The following is a 20,925-nucleotide window of genomic DNA, read 5'->3' as shown; positions in this document are numbered from 1 at the left end:
CATGAAGAAAACAAAGATTCTTGACACTGGGCCAATTGGCAGCACCATGATGGGTGGAGAAGAGACTGAAGTTGTTAACAATTTCAGCTTGTTTGGTTCCATTATCAGTACTCTTGGCACCAGCAGTGCAGAAATTAAAAGACAAATTGCGCCCATCAGCAAATGAATGGATAGAGAAGCTGTGGTATATTCACACAATGGAATACTATGTGGCATTAAAAAACAAGGAACTCATGTAATATTATTCAAAATGGGTGACCCTGGAGGACATTATGCTGAGTGAAATATCTCAGTCACAAAAGGACAAATACTGCATGATGCCACTGTTGTAAAATGCGACTGACAGAGAGCTCTGGTGGCCAAGTGGCAGGAAGCTACACTGCAATTCCAGAGGTACAAGGTTTGAATCCACCAGATGCAGTGCTGGAAAAGGAGGGGCAAGCTCCTATACCAGTAAGATCTGATCTGATGGTACACACAGAAAAATAATAAATTTAAAAAAAAAACTCTAAAACAAAAAACTGACATTGCAATTGGGGGGAACCTAAGAAAAGAAAGGATAAATAATGTACACTGCATTGAAACAGATTAGGGAGAGAACGGTTTAAAAGGAATATATGATTAGGTATTATTTTCATGACAAGAGTCCAGAATAAGAGCTGCACAGTAAAGTGGGCTGAGTTGGGGGGGATTGTATAACAATGAAAGAAATAATAATAACAGTTGTTATTATCATCATCATTATGTGTGTATACCATCAAATCGGAAAGGACTGGTATAGGAGGAGATTGCCCCTCCTTCTCCGGCAGAGAATTTGATGGATTCAAACTGCATACCTCTGGGATTGCAGTGCAGCTTCTTACCTCTAGACCACCAGAGCTCCCTGAATGAAAGAAAAAAAATTCTTTTTCAAAGAGAAAAGTGAACGGGGAGGGAGGGGGTGGGTACAGAGGAAAATGTACAACAATGAATGAATGGAAATCCAAAGTTTCTATAAAGTTTCATTAAAATCTCAATTTAAAAAAGAATAAATTGCATTGGGAAAATCTATCAGGGACCTCTCCAGAGTGCTAAAGAGCAATGATGTCAGTCTAGAGACTAAGGTGTGTCTGATCCAGGCCATAGTATTCACGATTACTTTCTTTCCTTTTCTTAAAAAAAAATTATTTTATTATTTTGTGTGTGTACCATCAAATCGGATCTGACTGGTACAGTAGGGGATTGTCCCTACTTCTCCAGCTAAGCATCTGGTGGATTCAAACCGCATACCTCTGGGATTGCAGTGTAGCTTCTTGCTACAATTACTTTCTATGCATCGGAGAGCTGGACAGTGACCAAGGATGACAGAGGATTAATTAATACCTTTGAGTTGTGATGTTGAAGAAAAGTACTGAGCATGCCAAAAACTGCCAAGAGAACTAGCAGGTCTGTCCTGGAGAGGGTGAAATCAAGTTGCTTCTTGGAGGCAAGGGTTTTGCAGCTCCACCTCACATACTGTAGGCATGTGGCCAGGAGAGATCAGTCCTTGGATAAGGATATCATGCTTGGAAGAGTGGAGGAACAACACAGGAGAGGAAGACCCCTGATGAGATGGATTGACACAGTAACTGGGACAATGGGGGCAGGCATGTCAAGAGACAGTGAGACTGGCTCAGGACTCAGGACTATTGTATATAGTGTCATTATGAGTCACAATGATGGCACATATCAAAAGCAACAACACAGGTTTCACATGAGCACCATTTAGTATTCTGGGATTCCCATTCTTCTCAATGTTAGTTATAATTTATCATAATCCACATAGTAAAATCTTTTTGCATAGGTCATAAAACACAAATAAACATCTTTCTGGTATTCTCTGCTTTCAGCCAAGATTTGCATGACATCAGCAAAAATATTCCTCATTCCACAGCCTCTTCTGAACAAAGCATGAATTTCTGTCAGTTCTCCACTGATGAGTTCTTCCAGTCTTTTTTGAAAGACGGGAGGTGGCACAATTTAATCTATGACATTATTCTGGTTGAGAGCTGAGGGGTCAGAAATTGAGAGGAGCCTGAAGGAATCTAGTATGTGGGAATGTCCACATTTCCCCTGGAAGTGACCAAGAGTGCCCAGACTTTGGGCTAACACACACCATTACTCCAGAAAACAAAAAGAAGGGATGTTGATAGAGACTCTGAAACTTGCTTTGGAAGATAGAATAGATAAAGTGAATGGGGAAACTATGAAACAGAAAAGCTTAACAGAGTATTTTAATTTTAAAGGGTGGTTTGAGAAGATAAAAAATTACATGTAATTAGAAAACCCAAAAGGAAAGACTGACATTTCTCAGACTGAAAGAACTGAAGAAAAAAAATCCAAAGTCTTGGGTTGTCATGGTGAAGCTCTATGGGCAAAATATTGAACAGGAAGCCTCAAAGAAGACGGGAAAATACACAGAGCCACTTGTATCAAAATTAACTAGCTTCCAAGCAATCATTTTAAGGGGCTGGATCACATGCTGATGTGATCCAGAAACAACAGTACTGAAAGGAGACAGCCAAGCTGCACTGGAGGCAGAATGCAAGGTTCCAGGGACTGACAGGACATTGACTGAGATACTTAAACAGATACAACCCTGTAAGCACCAACTTGTCTAGACCAAGAAGTTTGGAAGGCAGCTACCTGGACAATGGACTAGAAGAGATGCCTATTTATGCCAATTTGAAAAAAAAGTGAGTTAACAGAATGCAGAAATCATCAAACAGTATCATTAATGGCACATGCAAGTAAAAGTTTGCCGACAAGAATTTAAAACATTACAGTACTATTCATCAGAGCACTGCCAGAGCCATAAACTGAACTTGGAAGAGGATGTGAAACAAAGGACATCAGTGCTGATGCCAGATGCTGGCTGAGAGCAGACAACATCTGCGTCTTGTTGTGAACCGCAACAAATTATGGATAATATTGAAAAGACTGGAAATTCTCTTCACTTGATCATGGTCCTGCCAGACTTGTATGCAGACCAAAGACAGCTGTGTGACTGCAACAAAGGGATAATTCATGCTTAAAAACTAGGAAAAGGGTTGTATTCTCTCACCATGCCTCTTCTGTCTGTATGTTGAACTCAGAGAAACTGGACTATATGAAGATCATGACATCAAGACTGGAGAAAGACTCGTCCACAACTGTCAGGTACAGATGACACAGCCCTGCTTGCTGAAAAAGACTCGTACTCATTCCCGCCCCCCTCATCTTGCAATGCAGCACTCAGTCTGTTAACGAACACTGCACCAGAACAGGTGAAGGGAAGAACTGTCTGCAAGGAATACGTGATCAGGCATTATATGTATGACAACAATCCGGAACAAGAGGTGCTTTGCAAAGTGGACTGGGCGGGGGGGAAACGTGCAACAAGAAATGAATGAAATCCTAACTTTTCCACAAACTTTCATTAACATCGCAGCTGTCAAGAACTCAGGAGGATATATTGCATTTGGGGAAATACGTTACAAAAGACCTCTTTGAAGTGTTAGGACCCCAAAAGTCGAGATGTCACTTTGGTGTAAGAGCTGAGGACTACGGTGTGCCTAACTTTAGCCACAATGTTTCACCTGAGTCCTATGCACACAAAAGCTGGACAGTGACTAAGACAGACCAGGGAATCGATGCCTTTGAATGATGATGGTGGTGAAGAGCATTTGCCACACCATGGATTACCAGAGATTGCACACTGCCATCTGGGAAGAGGTGCTGTCACAAGCCCCCGAGATGCGCCCTCATTAGACTCTGCCGCACACATTTTGGGCATGTGACCAGGAGAGGCCGGTTCTCAGGGAAGGACATCATGTTTGACTAAGTAGCAGGTCACCAAGAAAGAAGACAACCCTTAAGGTGGCCTGGGACAGTCGTTGCAACAGTGGGCCACAGCTGTGTGGACAGAGCAGTGTTAAAACTCAGCAGCTGTCACTATGCTGGAATAATCAAGGGGTCAAGTCTCTCCAGCCACCACCCGGGACTCCTGAGAGAGGAGCTGACATTGTGGGAAATGGAAGTTTTATCCAGCACCTGGCCCGTTTGGGGTCCCCTCGGTATCGGATTTCTGTCTTCCCTGAGTCCCACAGGAGCAGGGGCCTTCCATATCTGCTGTATGGACTGAGGAGGCAGGAGGAGCACTCCAGTCCCGGGGTAGAGCCTGGACAGGTTACATACCCAATGGACAGGTGGTGTCATACCCAATGACACCTGTGGCCACTGTGGGCTTGGGAGCAATGGGAAGAGGGGACTTGGGCTGGGCATAAGACCACTACTTTGACATGGAGCCAAGCACGGCCAGGAAGAGACCAGACCCTTACCTGCCATGGGCTTCACCTGCACCAGGTAGCCAAGGCTACTGCCTGCCACATCCCTCCACTTCATCTGCAACCGGTCCTCGGGCAGCACAGCCAGCCTCAGGCTGCTCACTGGGGACAGAGACAGGACATCAAAGATGGTTCCCTGAAGAAGGAGGAACAATCGCCTCCTGTACCAGTCAGATCCAATTTGACGGTACACACATAAAAAGAATAAATAAATTAATTTAAAAAAAAAAAGATGGTTCCCAGGCTGAGCCAACATCCTCCTCCTGAGTTGTGGGTGCCCTAGTGGCTCCAGACCTTCCTGAGGGGGTATGGAGGGTCACAGCCCTATTTGAGGGGTCTTCAGAACATAAGGCATGCCATGGGGAAGGAGGAGGCCCAGCCCAGAGGTTCATGTGTGACTCATCCAGCAGGGAGGTCATGACCAGCTCCCTAGAAGGATTACCCTGGGGGTGGTGGCACCAAATACACCAGCTGCTGCCCAGAAACTGGACAGCTGTAGACACCGCACCCCACTCCAACACTGAGGTCACACTGGGGTCAGGAAGCCTGTGTGTGGGTGTGGGTGTGTGCATGCACACACACACATTGGTGGCATGGACACATAGGTGTGCCCTTGGTGGTGGCCTCACTCCAAGGTGGGGGATGATGAGGGTGCCCCCAGAATGTGTGGTGTGGGTGCCCCACGGGTATGGAGGAGGGATCAACCCTTAGCACCCTCATGGCTGACCCCAGGGGATCTCCTGACAAGAAGCTTCAGGCTCAACCTTTCTAGAAGCTTCCAGCAATCAGGCAAGCAGTTATTTTTGGAAAACAGTTATTATGAGGCCAGAAAGGGCCTCATCTGGCTGTCCCCCAAGGCTGAGGGTCCAGGCGGCACAATGGTGGGATTTAGCGTGCTGGGGGAGGGGGCTTGGAGCTCTAGGGGCTACAAGCTGAAAGGCAGGAGTGTCCTAGGATTTCAGGGACCACAAGCCAGCTGTGAGCCTTGAAGCTCATGAAGGGCCATCTGTCCAGCAAGGCCCTGCCCAGACCATCTGGGTCCGTGGGGGTCTTGGAGCCTTGGCAAGGCAGTAGATGAATGGATGGCAGCCAGATGGCAGGAAGAGCCCCTCTAGCCACGTCCCAGACTCCACCCAGGCGCACACCCTCCTTGCTTACATTCTTCCTCCCATGTATCCTTGCCCACCTTCTCCTGGAGGCCCACAGCCCCAAACAGCATGGGGTCTGCACTGTGTGCACTGGCCGGTAGAGCCGTGCCCCTCAAATGCACTTAGGTACACAGCGGGAGCTTGGAGACTGGCCTTCATCACGTACATGAGCCACAACTCCAGGGCCCACGTGTAGCCCTTTTGGAGAGAAGGCGGCAGAGGGGCCACCCTAATGCTGCCCAGAGTGTATGGGAGTTCAACAGGTCCAAAGCAATGGACAGTTGGTGAGGTGACAGTGACCCCTGGCTGGACTCCTGCATGCCTGGACAGTCCTATGTGAACAGCGACAGGAAGAGTGGTCATCTTAGGAAAGGATTATGGTGGGAAGTCACTCCAGACGTACACATGAAAATTAACGTGGCCATGGTTCCCCGAGTGACAAGCGAGGGATCGGACTAAAGGGCTAGGTGAGGCTGGCCAGCTTTCTGTCCAAAGCAAGCTCATTCCAGGTGGGAGGACAAGACATATGGGCCTTGTAGGACCATTGTGGGGAAAACTGAGGTCACAGGAGGGTAGTGGGTGAGCAGGGAAGGCACCGACAGAAAATCTGACCACCAGCAGACCTGAGGGACATTGTCACCTCTGAGGCTGCATCTGGACATTGGTAATCTCCACAGGAAAAGGTCTTGGTGATTAATGGAATGCCAGCATGACAGGGGGACTGTGCTCTGCACATGGTGATGCTCAGTGAGACAGGAAGTCCCCTCCCACCCCATTGGTCCTGTGCTCTCACCCTTATTTCTAAGTAGCTATTAGGTTCTTAGCTGTGGGCCCTGGTCATCTGGACAGGGCAGAGTGTGCTGGAAGTTTGTCACTGTGGGGCTGCTGTAGGGGTGGTCAATACAGGGGTGAAGGTCTGGGTGGTGGGGTCCCCATGTCCTTACCTGGGCTTTGCCTGGTCGCCAGGGTGATACCCAGCCAGAGACAGAAGCAGAGGTTCATGGTGAGCTGCAGAGGAGGGCGTGTTAGCCTTCCCTCTCCAGCTGCAGCTGTGGGTGCCCAGAACCCGAGCCCTGCTCTAGGACTCATCTCCCTACAGCTGTCCTCAGACACCAGCCCCAGGGACCCCCCAGCTGCTCACAGTGTCCCCTACTGCTCCACTTCATGCACTAGACACCACTGAGGGGCCTGGGGTCCTCCCACAGAATCACACCATGAGTCTGGATCCTCGAGTTTTGAAACTATGCTAGGGCGCCCAAGACACAGCTGGGCGGTGCTCTCTGCATCTATGATGCCTCCTGGTCACGCTCCTCCGAGCCACCCATGCCCATGTACTCAGGAGGAGTGCCCCAGCTCCTGAGGAAGCCAGCCCCTCCCCTCAGGAAGGCCCCCGTCCACTGGGAAGACTCCAGGGATGGGTGAGGTGGGGGGGGTACACGTGTGGGAACAGCCTCCTCACATGCTGTCTTCATCTTCACCCAGATTGTCCATCCTTCTGACCCCCCAGAGCCTGGCCTGATGTGGTGGGACCTTTGCAGAACCAGAGGGTCCCCACCAAGAGCACGCATGCTCCGCACTGCTGTTCTTACACTCCACACTTGCTCCAGGCGCTATCTCCTGGGATTCCAATGCCCCCCACCACTCCATCTTCCTCAGTCTTAAATCTTTGTCCCCCACCATCTCATTTGCTCCATCTTCTGTTTTTATCCTCTATCCCTTGTTCCCTTCAGTCTCCCATCACCATCCACTCTAGTTCCACATATCCCCTAGCCTCCTATTCCCTGACCACTCTGGTCCCCTATACCCTACCCCCCCATCATCCCCCCTACATGGGAGCCCACCTCCTACCAGAATGGTCACAACCCTTCTGACTCACAGACCTGCTGAGCTAGGACCAGCTCCCACAGCCCGTCTCCTGGGACAGACTGTTCAGTGCAGCTCTGACCACAAGGGGACCAGCTTTATGTGAAGACACGTCACGGCTCTGGTCCACCCCTAAGCCTCCTCCCTGTCCCACCCCACAGCCTGGCCTTTCCTAAGTGCCTGGTAAGCACAGAGAAGCTGACAAGGGGAGGGTCCATTCCCAAAGGGGCCCTGAAAAGGGGCTGCACAGGACTGCCAGCCAGAAAGACCTGGACACAATGCTGAGGCGTGAGTAGCCCCCGCTGGGCCATCTTTACCCAGTCATGGCCCATCACAAAGGTCTCAGGATCCAAGGTGGGCTGGATAGGGCTCTCTCACAGCTGGGGCAGCACATGGCCGAGTGAGGGATGCTACGCCCACCTGGACCTGCTCCTCCAGTACCACCCAGGGCTGGACCATGAACTGAACCCCATCACTCGACACCCCCTGGAGGCAAATCCTGCATCCCTACGTCTACAGAACCTTGCTTGTCACCTCTGGCTACATGCTGTCCACCCACCCTGAGCACTATTCCCAGAGACCTGCACAGCTGGGGATGGAGCTGCCCAAACTAGGGTCAGAGTGGCAGCTAAAACAGGGACAGTCCCCAGATGATACACAGCTGGTTGGGACACTTTGCTGGGCTGCACTAGGGACATGAACAGTACTGTCCACCCCCAAGGCCATGCACCCAGTCATTGCGGAAGGCCACACCCAGCTGCTCTCCTGGCTGTGAACACCTGGACTAGACGGCTCCAAAGTCCATTAGCTCTGCCTCAGGACCCCCACCCCAACCCAACTCAGACCTATTTCTGAAGGCAAGTGCTTCACTGGCCCTAGATGGAGAGTGAACCTGATAAGACCAGGTCAGTCCCACACTCAGGAACCCCAGCTGGACGAGGCTGCAGAGGTAGCCATCAGAGGTGTGTGAAGTTGGGAGACCACCTTGGTACCCACTGCCTCAAGGACCCAGGGGCAAGGAGGCCTCATGACTTGCTGTAGGCTGGGGGCTGCTGCAGACTTGCCTGGATGCTGAGGTGCTCGAGGTGGACAGTGGCTCCACGCTGCCTGCAGATTGCACCATGGCCAGCAGAGGGCACACATGCCAGCTGAGAAGCTGCTTCTCCACCAGCTAGTCCTGGACAAGCATGCGTGTGCTTGTGTGCGTGTATACAGCCTAAGGGCAGATCAAGACACGTGCACATTTCTTGGCACTAGGTTCTTTGTTCTTGGTAAAAGTCTTATTTGTGAAGATTTTCCTTTTAGATAACTAAGTGGGACTATAAATGTAGGTATATGTTAATAAGAAGATTATTCTGTCTCAAATCCCTTCATTACTGATTTCTGTTCAGGTCATTTAAAGTTGCTTTCCCTTGCTGAGTGCAAAGAATTTTTCTTTTCCACTTTCCTAAATACCTAAAAAGTATGAACACTGCATTACAGTTGACTGTATTGTGTATAGTTTTTTGCTGAAAACTTTTTCTGTAAACACAATTGCCTTGTTCAGTTTTGCTGTAAACTGACTTACCCTAAGATGCACTGTTGATATGCTTCCTGATGTGTTTGATAAAGGTGATAAAATAAAGAAGAAAAATTAAAAAAAAAAAAGACACGTGCACAAAGGCAACTCTCGCTGAGCTCAACTGGGAGCCCTGAGGGTGGGAACCCCTCTTTTGCTGCACCCTCAAGCTTGCTCTTAAGAACTTGTAAGCAGGAGTATCCCTTGGCCGGGATGCCTTCAGTCTCAGGTACATTCACTGGCGCTGCACCCACTTAGAGAACATGACAAAGGGTAGGTGTGTGGACAAGGCCTGTCTGGGCTGTCCCTGTATCCTACAGGAGGGGTCAGTCTCCAGGAGGAAAATGTCCTGCACCATCCAACTGAGTCACAAGTCTGCATGTGCCCTACGATGCCCCACCCAGACTCCCTGTGCGACCTGCTCTACCCCCTGCCCAAACCCAGCCTCCCCCCTGCCCAGGGGAGCTCTGTTCAGGGGTGTCAACCCCCAGGGATGACAGCTTGGGCTGTGCACCTTCCTTACTCTCAGGTAAACTGTCCCCTCCATGGCCACACTGTGCTGGCTTCTGAAGGGCCTGAGTGGGGTAGACTGGGTCTACCCTTGCGGCCCTGAGATGCAGCCCACGTCCTCACTGCTCCTAGGGGTACAGAGGTGCACCTCACATGTGCAGTCCTTATTGTTGATGGTCTCTGTGGGCACCAGGAGTCATCTTTCAGCCTGCAGAGCAGGAAGGGCAGTTCAGTCCCCTCAGTGCTTCCCACTTCTCTGAGCCGGTCCAGCCCCTCCCCTGGACCACATACCACCCAGGAGTGCTTCCAGCCTGAGGTATTCTGGGAAGTGTCTTTCCAGATGTGGTGCATGCTGCCCTTCAGGGGCCAGCATGACCACATGAGCCAGGAAAATGGGCCTCTCCCTCACCTCCACCACCCTAGGTCCCTTGGAAATGTGCCCACATTAACTGCCAAAGTCTATCACTAAAAAAAACCAAAAAACACCACCAAACCAAACCAAATCAACTTTTCCTTGATTACAGAATGCCTCCTGTCACTAACACAAGGTTTAGACAAAAATCTGAAAAGGTCAGAATTGGATCGTACAGTTAGAACACCTAGGGTCAAAAAAGGACACATATTACATGGTTCTAGGGCAGACAAGAACTTCACGTGGACACACTGACCACTGGGAAGTCCGACATAGGACAGGCCCAGGTCAGCTGAACCATCCACATTTGAGGTCAGAGGTACAGGAAACCAGCAAGTAGAAGTTTCCCTTCCAGGCTCAGAGATGGCCTAGGAGGCGGCGAGCCCACCCCACCCACAGGCCTGACAGCATCTACAGCCACCCTGCCTCAGGTGTCCAGACCCTCCTCCTGCTTCACAATGACTTCTGGCTGCCTCCCCACAACCATTCGTCAACCTTTAAATGTAGCCACCCAGACCCCTAGCAGGCCACCGCCTAAAGCTAGGGGATCATGCCAGGTGTCCCTCCCCAACAGGGATGTCAGGCCACCTATACAAAGCATGCTTGCTTCCAGCTCAGGGGGCATGCACAAGGAGGGCAGGCCAGGCTGAGTGGCGGAACTGCCATGGCACGGGAGATTAAGGAGGGCAGACTGACAAAGAGTCTTCACCCACTGTCGCAGGCAGTGTGCTATTGAGGGGAGAGCCCCAGACTTAAGACTGTGGCCACAGCGTCTCCTGGCCAACAAGGGGGAGTGTGCAGCTCCAGAGCTGGTGGGAGCACAGAGCACATGGCAGGCTGGGGCATGTCCAATAACTCAGGGCCATGGAGTCCACCAGATGACCCCATGGGTCAGGCATGCAGTAACACCACTGTCACACGCAAGGAGACAACTCTCAGGGAGGGAAGGTTCTGGAAAAGCACTAGCACTGCCCCACAGACATATATGTGATGAAGATGCCAGTGGCAGGGACATGGCATGGGACCAAGGAGGGCAGACACAGGCCAGGCGGGGGAACTGCCTGTCAGATACAACTTGACCCTGAGAGCAGGCCCAGGATGCAAGCAAGGACAGGGGTGAAGGGATAGTAGATCAACCAGGTGAGGGCAGGCTTCCTCCCAGGCGGAGCGCCAGTAACAGCCTCCGCCAGGTTTCTCAGAGAATATCCCAGAAGGGGAGCCCCTGGGGCAGCCCCTATCCTTCACAGCCAGATCCATCTGGCAAGAATGTGCCAGTACTAGGGCTGATGGTGATGTGGCACAGACATCAAGGCTGAGGATCAGACAGTGTGTGGCCCTGTGGAGAGGCAGCCAGTAGAGGGGGCAGGAAGGCTGTATGTGGAGGGCCAGTGGTCAGGGGGCAAGAGGGGCCAGCACTCGTCCCAGTCCTGCTCCAGGTGGGAGCTGGGCCCCAACTCGGGGTGCAAAGGCCACAGCACTGCTGTCAACAGCACTACCACTTGAGGCGTGTTTATTAGTGAAGGTCATGAACAGAACTGTCTACCTGTGGAAGCTGAGACCCTGGGATGGACTCACACTCCCACCCACTCTCCCAGCCTCAACCTGGGATGGAGTGTCCTGCAGTTTACCTGCTGGTGGGGGGGGAGGTGACTGGGGCCTCACAGGACGAGGATACCAGCACGACAGGGCAGTGTGGCCCATGCATGGTGCTGTAGCAGGGGACAGTCTACCAATCCTGGTTGTCCCAGCCGTCCTCAGCAGGCGCAGGGGGTGGAGCGGCCTTGGCCGTGGCCCTGGGCCGGCCCTCCCCACCCACACCCTCAAGCCCACCCTCCCAGGCCTCCCAGCCATCGCTGTTGCTGTTCCTGTGGTTGGAGCCAGCCGAGCCCCACACATCCCAGCTGTCCGAGCTCCTGCGCTCAGTTGAGTTGTCTGCACACGTCCAACTGCTGCTGCTTGGAGACTGGCGGGTCCGCGGGGCCTCGGCACTGCCGAAGGTCTCCCAGAAGCTCTGGTCCATGGCACTGCCCTGGACGTGGTCCCCACTGCTATTCTGGTAGCCACTGCCCTCTGGAGGTCTTGGAGAGACAAGGGGACTGAATAATCACCACCAAACAGAACCCATGCCTGCCTCCTCCCCTCTCCCAGGGAGCTCTGTGATCAAAGGCTTGTCAAGTAGAAGTTGTTAGGGGGGTACTGTCCGAGAGGGTGTCTATGTGGGGTTCTCCTGTCAGGGGGCTCTCCCGTGTGGAAGCTGTCTCCCATATGGGACTCTCCTGTTGGGGGGTGTCTTCTATGTGGGGTTCTCCTGTCAGGGGGCTCTCCCGTGTGGAAGCTGTCTCCCATATGGGACTCTCCTGTTGAGGGGTGTCTTCTGTGTGGGGCTCTCCCGTGGGGACTCCTCTGTGAGGGGCTCTTGCATGGGTGTTTCCATGAGGAGCTCACCTGTCACAAGGTTCCTCTGCTTTCCCAGAGAAGAAGGTGGTCACGTCTCGCCATCCTTTACTGCCCACCCCCTGGACCTGGAAGCAGATGGGGAGGGAGGAGTTTGGCACGGTGGCCAGTGCATTGTGAGAAACTCAGCTCTAATTGGTGCTCTCCCTTCACACATCAAACAAGCTCAGGGCTCAGGTGTGGACGATGAGACTGTGGCTGCCCAATGCTCACCCCGACTACTAGGATGGACAGAAAGGCCAAGAGGAGTCAGCTTAGCCTGCTCTTTGATTCTGGGAGCACAAAGACACCTAACAAAAAGAAAATCTGCTGCCGGGACACAGGACAGAGGGTCCCACGTGGAGACACGGGCCTTCCCCGGGACACAGGGCAGCAGGCCCCACGTGGAGACACGGGCCTTCCCCGGGACACAGGGCAGCAGGCCCCACGTGGAGACACGGGCCTTCCCCGGGACACAGGGCAGAGGGTCCCACGTGGAGACACGGGCCTTCCACAACACGACCAGGACATGCAAGCACTCACCCAGGAAAACGTCATCGGGAGCAAGAAAAGGGCAAGAAGTGACAGTTAACACAGTGCAAGATCCCCCACCAAGCTGTTTCCATATTCCTCGGCTCTCGGCAGACTGCATCTAATAGGGCTTGGGCTCTGGCCAGTCGAGGCCCCAAACCCCTCTCTGCTCAAGGGAGCAGGCAGGGCAAGAGGCACCAGGAATGAACGCAGATGGCTGCATAGCCCAGATGTGGCCTGGCCACTGGAATATGGAGACTGGCTTTGTGCTGTGACTTCATACCTTGGATGCCAGCTGGGAGACCCCGCTGGACACGTCATCCAGAATCTTTCCCTCCTTTACCTACATGAGGGAGACCATGTTAGGTGAGGGTAGAAAACGAGAGGGAGATGTGTTGGGACAGAGAAAGGGGGCAGACAGTATTAAAGAACAGAAAAGACAGTTTTGAAGAGAACGCGGGAAGACAGTGCTGTGGGGAGGATAATGGAGGACAATTTCAAATAATGGGAAAAAAACCCCAAAAGCTTTAACTTAGCAGAGACCCTGTCCCAGTTTCACCTGGGCTTAGAGGAGGTGGGGCTGGAGGGCACAGGAGACAGGAGGGTGGGATCATGAAGGGCCTGGGAGTCTACGGGCAGTGGACACATGCCTGTAGGGCTGCAATCATCTGAAGCAGCCTTCATTAATTAAAGACTTCTTTGTAGCAAAAACCAAAAAGCAGAATAGTAGTAACAATGTATCACAGCGCATTATTTTAACAAACCAAGGAGAGGGATACAAACCACCACCTAACAGAGGGCAACAACTTGAGGACTCCCTGCAGTACTGAAGGTTGTCTAAGTGCATCAGCAAGCAGCAGAGCCTGGCGGCCAGTGCAGTGCCACCTCAAAGCACACATCCTACCCCTGGGCTCTGGGAGCCCTGCACTGCGATGGGGAGGGCACACCTAGAGTCAACATTCCACCCCCCTGGATGGGTAAAAGTACACACATTCCGTGGAGATGGGGCAGTGAGCCCTTAAGGGTACACTGGCACTGAAAAGCCCATTCAAGTCCACAGACGCTGCCCAGATGGTGGCTCTCCCCCACCCCCCTACCCACCCCCCTACCTTCTCCTGGGCAGGTTTGAGGACATTCTCATTCAGGCTGTGGCCGAGCTCAGAAGCCTGTAGGACAAACAGGAAGCCTTCAGCACAGACTCTAAGCAGCACTGCGGTCTGGCCTGAATGCTGGTTAACACACAGCTCAAAGCAGGGGTAAAAGCAAAGCTGGGGTCACTGTGGTCATACACATGGGTCTGACGGCAGGTGGCTCAGCCCCTCTTCTCCTGCTGCCTGGAAGATGACCAGGGGCTTCTCCTCAGGACACATACTTCCTGCACCTGAGAGTAGCATGCTGGGCAAGACTATCCCACAGGGCTAAGGTGTTCCCTCTGTCCAGCATCCTCCACTGGTGGCCACAGGCAGGGCATGGGCACAGAATCCCCTCACTACAGCTGGCAGTGAGGGGCTGGACTGAGCAGAGTCCACAACAGTGAGAGGGCTGTGGCCCTAACTTGAGCCGTGGCAGATGCAGTGGGCAGGCAGTGGCAGTGAGGTGGGGGCACGCTAGGCAGCAAGGCAAATGGTTAGCAGCACTGGGCGCCACAACTTGGACAGGGCTGCGCCAAGCACTGCGACAACCCCGGCCACCCCCGCTTCCTCATAGGAAGTGCCCTGTAGAAAGAAGCGCACGCAGACTTGAAGTGACACACTCCTCCAAGCACTCTACGCACATCCACACTGGGCCAGTACAATCCACTCAGTACCTGAGAGGTCAGTGCCTGGGCAAGGGGGCCAGCTGACCCAGCAGACGGGGAGGGGCTCGAGGGTACATGACAGGACACAAGAGGCAGGCAATGCACAGGGTTAGAGCCACGGCTGGGCAGACAGCAGACAGTGCCATGCACATGGACACACACACCAACAGACAGGCAGACAGGCACGCGGCGTTACCGGCTTGGGCTGCTGCTTGGAGCCCCAAAACTTTACCCGGACAGCAAAAGGGGCCGGGTTAGTGGGAAGAGAAAGAAGAGAACCAGGGTGGGAGGGGCAAGTGCAGCAACACAGGGAAGCACACGGGAACCACCCCCTCCCCATAGTCTGGGAGCCACCCCCCTCAGAATGACGCCTGGGGGCCCTGACAGGCCTTCCTCACACCGTAAAGTGGTGACAAGATGACCTAGCAGAGCCCAAGGCCTTGAGACAGCCAGGTGCGCCACCCCCCTACGGTCTGGGGACACAAGGACAGGATGGGCAGCTGCAGGAGACCTGAGGCTGGGTCAGGGCAGAGCACATGAGCACACAAAAGATGCGAGCTCTTCCTAGGCACTCCCTCACTTTCAAAAAGGGGCTGGCATGAGTGGTACTAGCCACTCGAGCAGGTAGAGAGAACAGCACAAGGCCGTCACTGACACTGTGCTGAGATGCTGGTCAAGCACCCAGGGCCCAGGGCCAGAGCTGTGCCCCAGAGCTGCTGTCTACAGGGTGAGGCAATCCCTGCCCCAGACCCTGCTGGCTACCCTGGGCCAACCAGCCTCGCGCAGGGACCACACAGCTATAACACAACTACAGGACTGATCTGCTCCCTGAACACGGGGACCGCAGGAACCCTAACTATATGCTCGCAACACAAAAGCTCCGTTACCTTCTGACTCGCTTGGGATCCGAACTTCGTAGCCTAAAAAGATGACAGGCAGGCCTTAGCCCACAGTTCCCCAGCTGCCCTCTCAGGACCAATCCACACCCAGCTCCCAAACGCCAGTAGGGCCTCAAGGGGGGCGTAAACTCTGTCTTTGTGGACTCTAGCCTGGCCCAGTCCCCGTCTGACTGCTGGCACTCTTCTGAGCTGCCCATTGCTAGGGGATCTTCGGGTGAGGGTACTTCAGTGGGCGGGGGCTCCAGACAGGCCAGCTCAGAACTGACCGGTTAACATGTACCAGACGCCAATGCCAACTATCAGGGAGAGAGTAAGGGGTCTGACTGTGGGCATTCTGGCCGGACAGGCCCTGCCCTCCTGTCATCAGCTTCCACCCTGGACATTAAGGAAAAGGGCCCAGGAGATCTGGACCACAGAGCACCCCAAAGTGTCCTGATTCCCTTCTTCAGGACAGCAGGGGCTGGGTGCTGGCTAGTGGTTTGACCAGGCTGCCTAATGGCCTTGGGCTTTGCCCTGGGGCCCCTCATCAGAGCCTCCCAGGACCCTGCCCATGCCCTCAGTGGGGGTGGGTCACTCACGCCTTCCTTGGCTGCAGAGGCGAACCTGCTCGCTCCAGTCGTAAAGCTGCTCCAGCCCTGGGGAAAGGAAGCAGAGGTTAGACCCCACCTCAGCATCCCATCCCTATGTAGGTCCCCCAGACGTGGACTCACTGAGTACAGGGAGGACATGGCGGTGTTGAGAAAATCGTCATCCTTCTTTGGCGGGGGCACAGTGTTGCCGAAGCCCACATAGCGGTTCTCCTGGACTCTGAGGGCAGAGTACATGTGGCAACTGCTGACACAGCTCTCAAGGGCACAGGGCAGATGGCCAAGACCCTGGTAGGGCAGGCCCCACCCAAGCCACACAGCAGTGCCCCACAAAGGACGCTGTGCTGCCCACAGGAAACAGCCCCTGCCCTCCAGAAAACAACTGCCCTTCAACCACCCCACCCTACCTCCACCCGAGCGTCCCCAGCAGATCTCAAGCACCCTATTGCGTGACTTCGTGGACAGGAAACCTCACCTCCACACAGCCCCTCCCCACATATGCGCTGGAGTGCGCTTTCTGCAACCAGAGTCCAGAGGCCCCTCCCAGCCCACAGCAGCTGCCCTCTGACCAAGTCCCAGGGCCTCACCCCTGGTAGGACCCCAAGTCATCGTTCAGCCAGTCCTCAAAAGCCTTGTCCGAGGAGGCGGTCCCAGCCTGGGGTTGGCCAGCAGCTCTGAAATTAAGTCAGAGATTAGTGTGATCAATGTGGCCAGCAAGAGGCAAGCTGCCAGGTCCTTCCAAAGATCCCCCATGTCCTGCTGGGCCTCCCAAGAAACCAGCCCCAAGCCAACCTCCACACGTGCCCAGCACACGATCAGGGAACAGGCTGAGCTGGCCGCCCAGCACACATGAGGCAGCAGAACAGGCATTTCCAGTGACGGACCCCTGACACCAGATACCAGTGGCCTTGAGAATGTAGGCCCACAGCCTGGTGGAGCAGCCAGGAGCAAAGCAGAGGCGTGGGAGGCCCAATTCCATTCCACCTTCCCTGTTGGCCCGGCAGAGGGCACTGGCCCGGCAGAGGGCGTCCCCAAAGCTGCTACACGATGCCCACCTATCAATGGGGGAGCGGCCAAAAGTACTCCTCACTCCAGAAAACACACCATGCTGCGTGGGCACACTGTGATGTGGGGCACAGGGCCCTGGAAGGCACTGCTCTGAGAGGGACTACTTCCGAGTCACAAGCTACCTTGTTACAGAAACATCACCTCACTTTCATCTTTACTAGGGGACCGTCATTCTAAAGGATCCCTGGCGGTAAAGTGCAGAGACCAGACACCCAGCAAAGGGCTGCTGTGTCAGAACCGTGGACACAGCAGGCTGTTGTCTGTTGTCTGACAGTATTAAAGTTCTGTTCCGGGACCTCTGGTGGCCTAGTGGCAAGAAGCTGCAACTACAATCCCAGAGGTGCACGGTTCAAATCCACCAGATGCTCTGCCGGGGAAGGAGGGGCAATCTCCTCCTGTACCAGTCAGATCTGATTTGACGGTACACGCACACAAAAACAAAAAAAAAAAAGTTCTGTTCCCACCTCCTCACAGACAAACCAACACTCTACCTCCACGGCCACAACGGCCCCAACCACAACATGAGAGCTACCTGTGGGTGGTGGGCAGCGGTGTCTTGGGCTGCGGTGGGGTCCAGGTCTGGGCAGGTGATGACTCCAGGGACCATTCCTTGCCTTCAGCCAGAGTAGCCACCTGAGGGCACAGGAGGGGTCAGGGCAGGGAATTCTAACCTACCAGGCCCAGAATGCATTACCCAGGTCCCTACAACCTCCTGAGTCAAGTGCAAGGTCAAGCCCTATGCCCACATGGATAAGAACAACCTCCAGGTCCAAAACCCTCTGACCCCTGAACATCAGGCTTCTGCACGTGTTCTGCCTGGTCAGTCAGGGACACCATGTTCTCAGTAACTGGGGCAAAGCCTCCCCTACCCGTGTGAACCGTGAGCCACCTGCTTCACTGCATAGGGAAGTGCACTCTATGGGAGATGAGGTCGAGAACACACAAGTCCGTTTCCTGGTGGGTACCCAGGCAGTGTGAGCCCCACCTCACCTTGTCCCTGAAGAGGGCTGAAGCCTTGCTATTGTACTTCTCCTGTAGGGACCAGCAAGGGTCATAGTCCTCCTGGGATTCCAGGAACTCCCGGAACTTAGCATTCCCTCCAGCCTTCATCTTCTCCAGCTCAATGTCCTTCCACTTGTCCATGGTCACAGAGCGGACAAAGCTAGAGGCCAAGGCATTGACAGAATGAACAGAGATCAGAGCCCGGGGTGGGGTGCGGGGGTGGAGACAGTGGTCTGGTGGTGACCTAGCCCTGAGCTGACACATGGAGCTGGTCATGGGCAGCAGGTCCCACGTGGCAGGGAGAGGGGCCTGTTCCACTCAGTGAGCCTGGGCTCCAGGTGGGCATCGAGGTGAGCGAGGTCCTGCCCAACTGACCTGAGGTGCACACCCAGGCCACGGTGCTTTCCAGAACACTCCAGACAGATCCAGATTCCGTAGGTCACACTCACCCACTGCGGGTTGAAGGCACCACACTCAAAGCAGACCTGTGAGAGGACCCTCAGATTAGCGGGCACCCAGACAGAGCAGGAGGGCCAGCTGCTCTGGAAGGGACCCATAGGCAGGATAGAGGAGGGCAAGGCAGGGCTCAGGATCTCACAAAGCCCACATGAACCATGAAAGATGAAGTGAGCCAGTGAGGGGCAGGGAGGAAAGGTCAAAGGGGAGTGCAGGCAGGAGGGCACTATCCCACCATGAGGGTGGTAGAGGGGGATGGGGCTTCATGCAGCAAAACATTCACAAGAACGCACAAGTGAAGAGTGGAAGCTTCCACGAACACCCAAGACCAGAGCAGCTTTGCTGACCCACCCATAACCATCATCACCGGCAATGACCACCAGCCTTCCCAGGTGAGCTGACACCACAGTCACATTTGCCCCACATCCCAGCTCACACCGCCATCACACCCTCTCCCAGCTCCCACCCATCACACTCTTCCCCCAGTTCACACCCAGGCACACCCTCTCCCAGCACCTAATTACTCCCTCCCACAGTTCAGACCCAGTCACATTCTTCCTCCAGCTCAGTCACTTCTCCCCCTTCCACGCACTGTCACTCTCCCCTAGCTCACACACCCCCAGTTCACACTCAGTTATATCCTCCTCCCAGCTCACACCCAGTCACACCCTCCCCCAGTTCACATCCACTCACTTTCCCCTCAGCTCACACTATCACATCCTTTCCCCAACTCACACCTAGTCACATTCTCCCCAGTTCATTCTCAGTCACACCCTTCCTCCCAGATCACATCCACTCACATCCTCCCTCCAGTTCACACCTACAATCACACCCTCTCCCCACCTCACACCTACAGACACAGTCTCCCCCTAATTCATACCCATAGCCATACTGTCCCCCAGGTCACACTCACTCACAGCTCATATGTAGTCCCATCCTCCCTCAATTCACACCCAGACACACCCTCCCTCAGCTCACACCCAGTCCTATCCTCCCCCCAATTCACACCCAGACACACCCTCCCTCAGTCATACCCACTCACAGCCTCTCCCCAGCGCACATCCAGAGACACCCTCCCAGCTCAGACCCAGTCATTCCCCCCCAAATCACATACAGTCACACTCCCCTGGCTCACACCCACAGTCACACCCTCCCCCAAGCTCACACTCATAGACACACTACCCCCAGCTCACACCCAGTAACATCCTCCCCCCAGCTCACACCTAGTCACACCCTCCATCCAGCTCACATATACTCTCCCTCCAGCTCACACCTACAGTCACACCCTCCCCCAGTTCACACTCAGTCACACCCTCCCCAGCTCACACCTACAGTCACACCCTCCCCCAGTTCACTCAGTCACACCCTCCCCAGCTCACACCTACGGTCACATCCTCCCTCCAGCTCACACCCAGTCACACCCTCCCTCCAGCTCACACCCAGTCACACCCTCCCCAGCTCACACCTACAGTCACATCCTCCCCAGTTCACACTCAGTCACACCCTCCCCCAGTTCACACTCAGTCACACCCTCCCCAGCTCACACCTACAGTCACACCTTCCCCAGCTCACACCCACAGACACACCCTCCCCCCAGTTCACACTGAGTCACACCCTCCCCAGCTCACACTCAGTCACACCCTCCCTCCAGCTCACACCCAGTCACACCCTCCCCCAGCTCACACCCACAGTCACACCCTCCCCAGCTCACACCCACAAACACACCCTCGTCCCAGTTCGCTCCTACAGTCACACTCCACCCACTGCCACTGCAGATAATTCCAGCAAGCCAAGTCCTTACATTATTTCCATCCTGCACCCTGATTTCCTTCAGCACCTTCCTTGTCCTTGGGCTGGCCATGGTGCTGCAAGGAGACAAAGACTTCACTTTACAGACATACGGATGGGTCGCCCATAGGTGGACAAGCACACATCAGTGTGGAGGTATAAGCGGGAGCTCAGGAGCCCCCTCCTCCTCTCCTGCCATCACTGCCCACTCACAGAAGGACCATCAGGAGTAAAGTGGGATCTTCATGCTGCATGGTTTCCTCATTTGCACCAAGATGCACAACTGACAGTCTCAGTGTTTCTCATCAAGTTCCCAGTCTTCATTAAAGTTACAAGCTGGCAGGCTGCTTGGTGTGACACCCTACCCTCCAGGGCTCCAGGATCTGGCCTGGGCCTCCCAGAGCACCAGTGCCCACCCTTGACTCCATCCAAGTCAGCACACAGAGCTCTCAGCCGCTCGTTGTATCCACTAAGCTAGAAGCTCACAGACTGGGTGGGCGACATGCGGCTGGGAATGACTCGGTGAAGA

At 54.0% G+C, this 20,925-nt stretch overlaps 2 protein-coding genes across 2 annotated transcripts in view; both read right to left on the bottom strand.

Annotated features, from left to right (window-relative positions):
• COL20A1 (collagen, type XX, alpha 1) overlaps window positions 1-5,562 on the bottom strand; it is a 37,181-nt gene extending 31,619 nt beyond the window's left edge. The window contains exons 1-2 of the mRNA XM_006896946.1: window positions 5,502-5,562; window positions 4,338-4,445 (exon numbers count right to left, since the gene is read on the bottom strand). Coding sequence (XP_006897008.1) covers window positions 4,338-4,445; window positions 5,502-5,562 — 169 coding nt within the window. The remainder of the gene's footprint in view (window positions 1-4,337; window positions 4,446-5,501) is intronic.
• Window positions 5,563-11,560: 5,998 nt separating this feature from the next.
• On the bottom strand, window positions 11,561-20,469 carry ARFGAP1 (ADP-ribosylation factor GTPase activating protein 1). Its single transcript, XM_006896880.1, has 13 exons — window positions 20,410-20,469; window positions 18,528-18,637; window positions 18,141-18,312; window positions 17,683-17,783; window positions 16,670-16,756; window positions 16,206-16,302; window positions 16,074-16,130; window positions 15,484-15,516; window positions 14,793-14,822; window positions 13,908-13,964; window positions 13,082-13,141; window positions 12,280-12,356; window positions 11,561-11,912 (listed from the first exon to the last, which is right to left on the bottom strand). The coding sequence occupies exons 1-13, from the start codon at window positions 20,467-20,469 to the stop codon at window positions 11,561-11,563; spliced, it is 1,293 nt and encodes a 430-aa protein (XP_006896942.1).
• Between the last annotated feature and the right edge of the window lie 456 nt (window positions 20,470-20,925).

This window comes from Elephantulus edwardii, unplaced genomic scaffold (genome assembly GCF_000299155.1).
Source record: "Elephantulus edwardii isolate Elephantulus edwardi_28Jun2011 unplaced genomic scaffold, EleEdw1.0 scaffold00193, whole genome shotgun sequence".
NCBI classification, from domain to species: Eukaryota; Metazoa; Chordata; class Mammalia; order Macroscelidea; family Macroscelididae; genus Elephantulus; species Elephantulus edwardii.
This window is presented reverse-complemented; position numbering and strand designations above follow the sequence as displayed.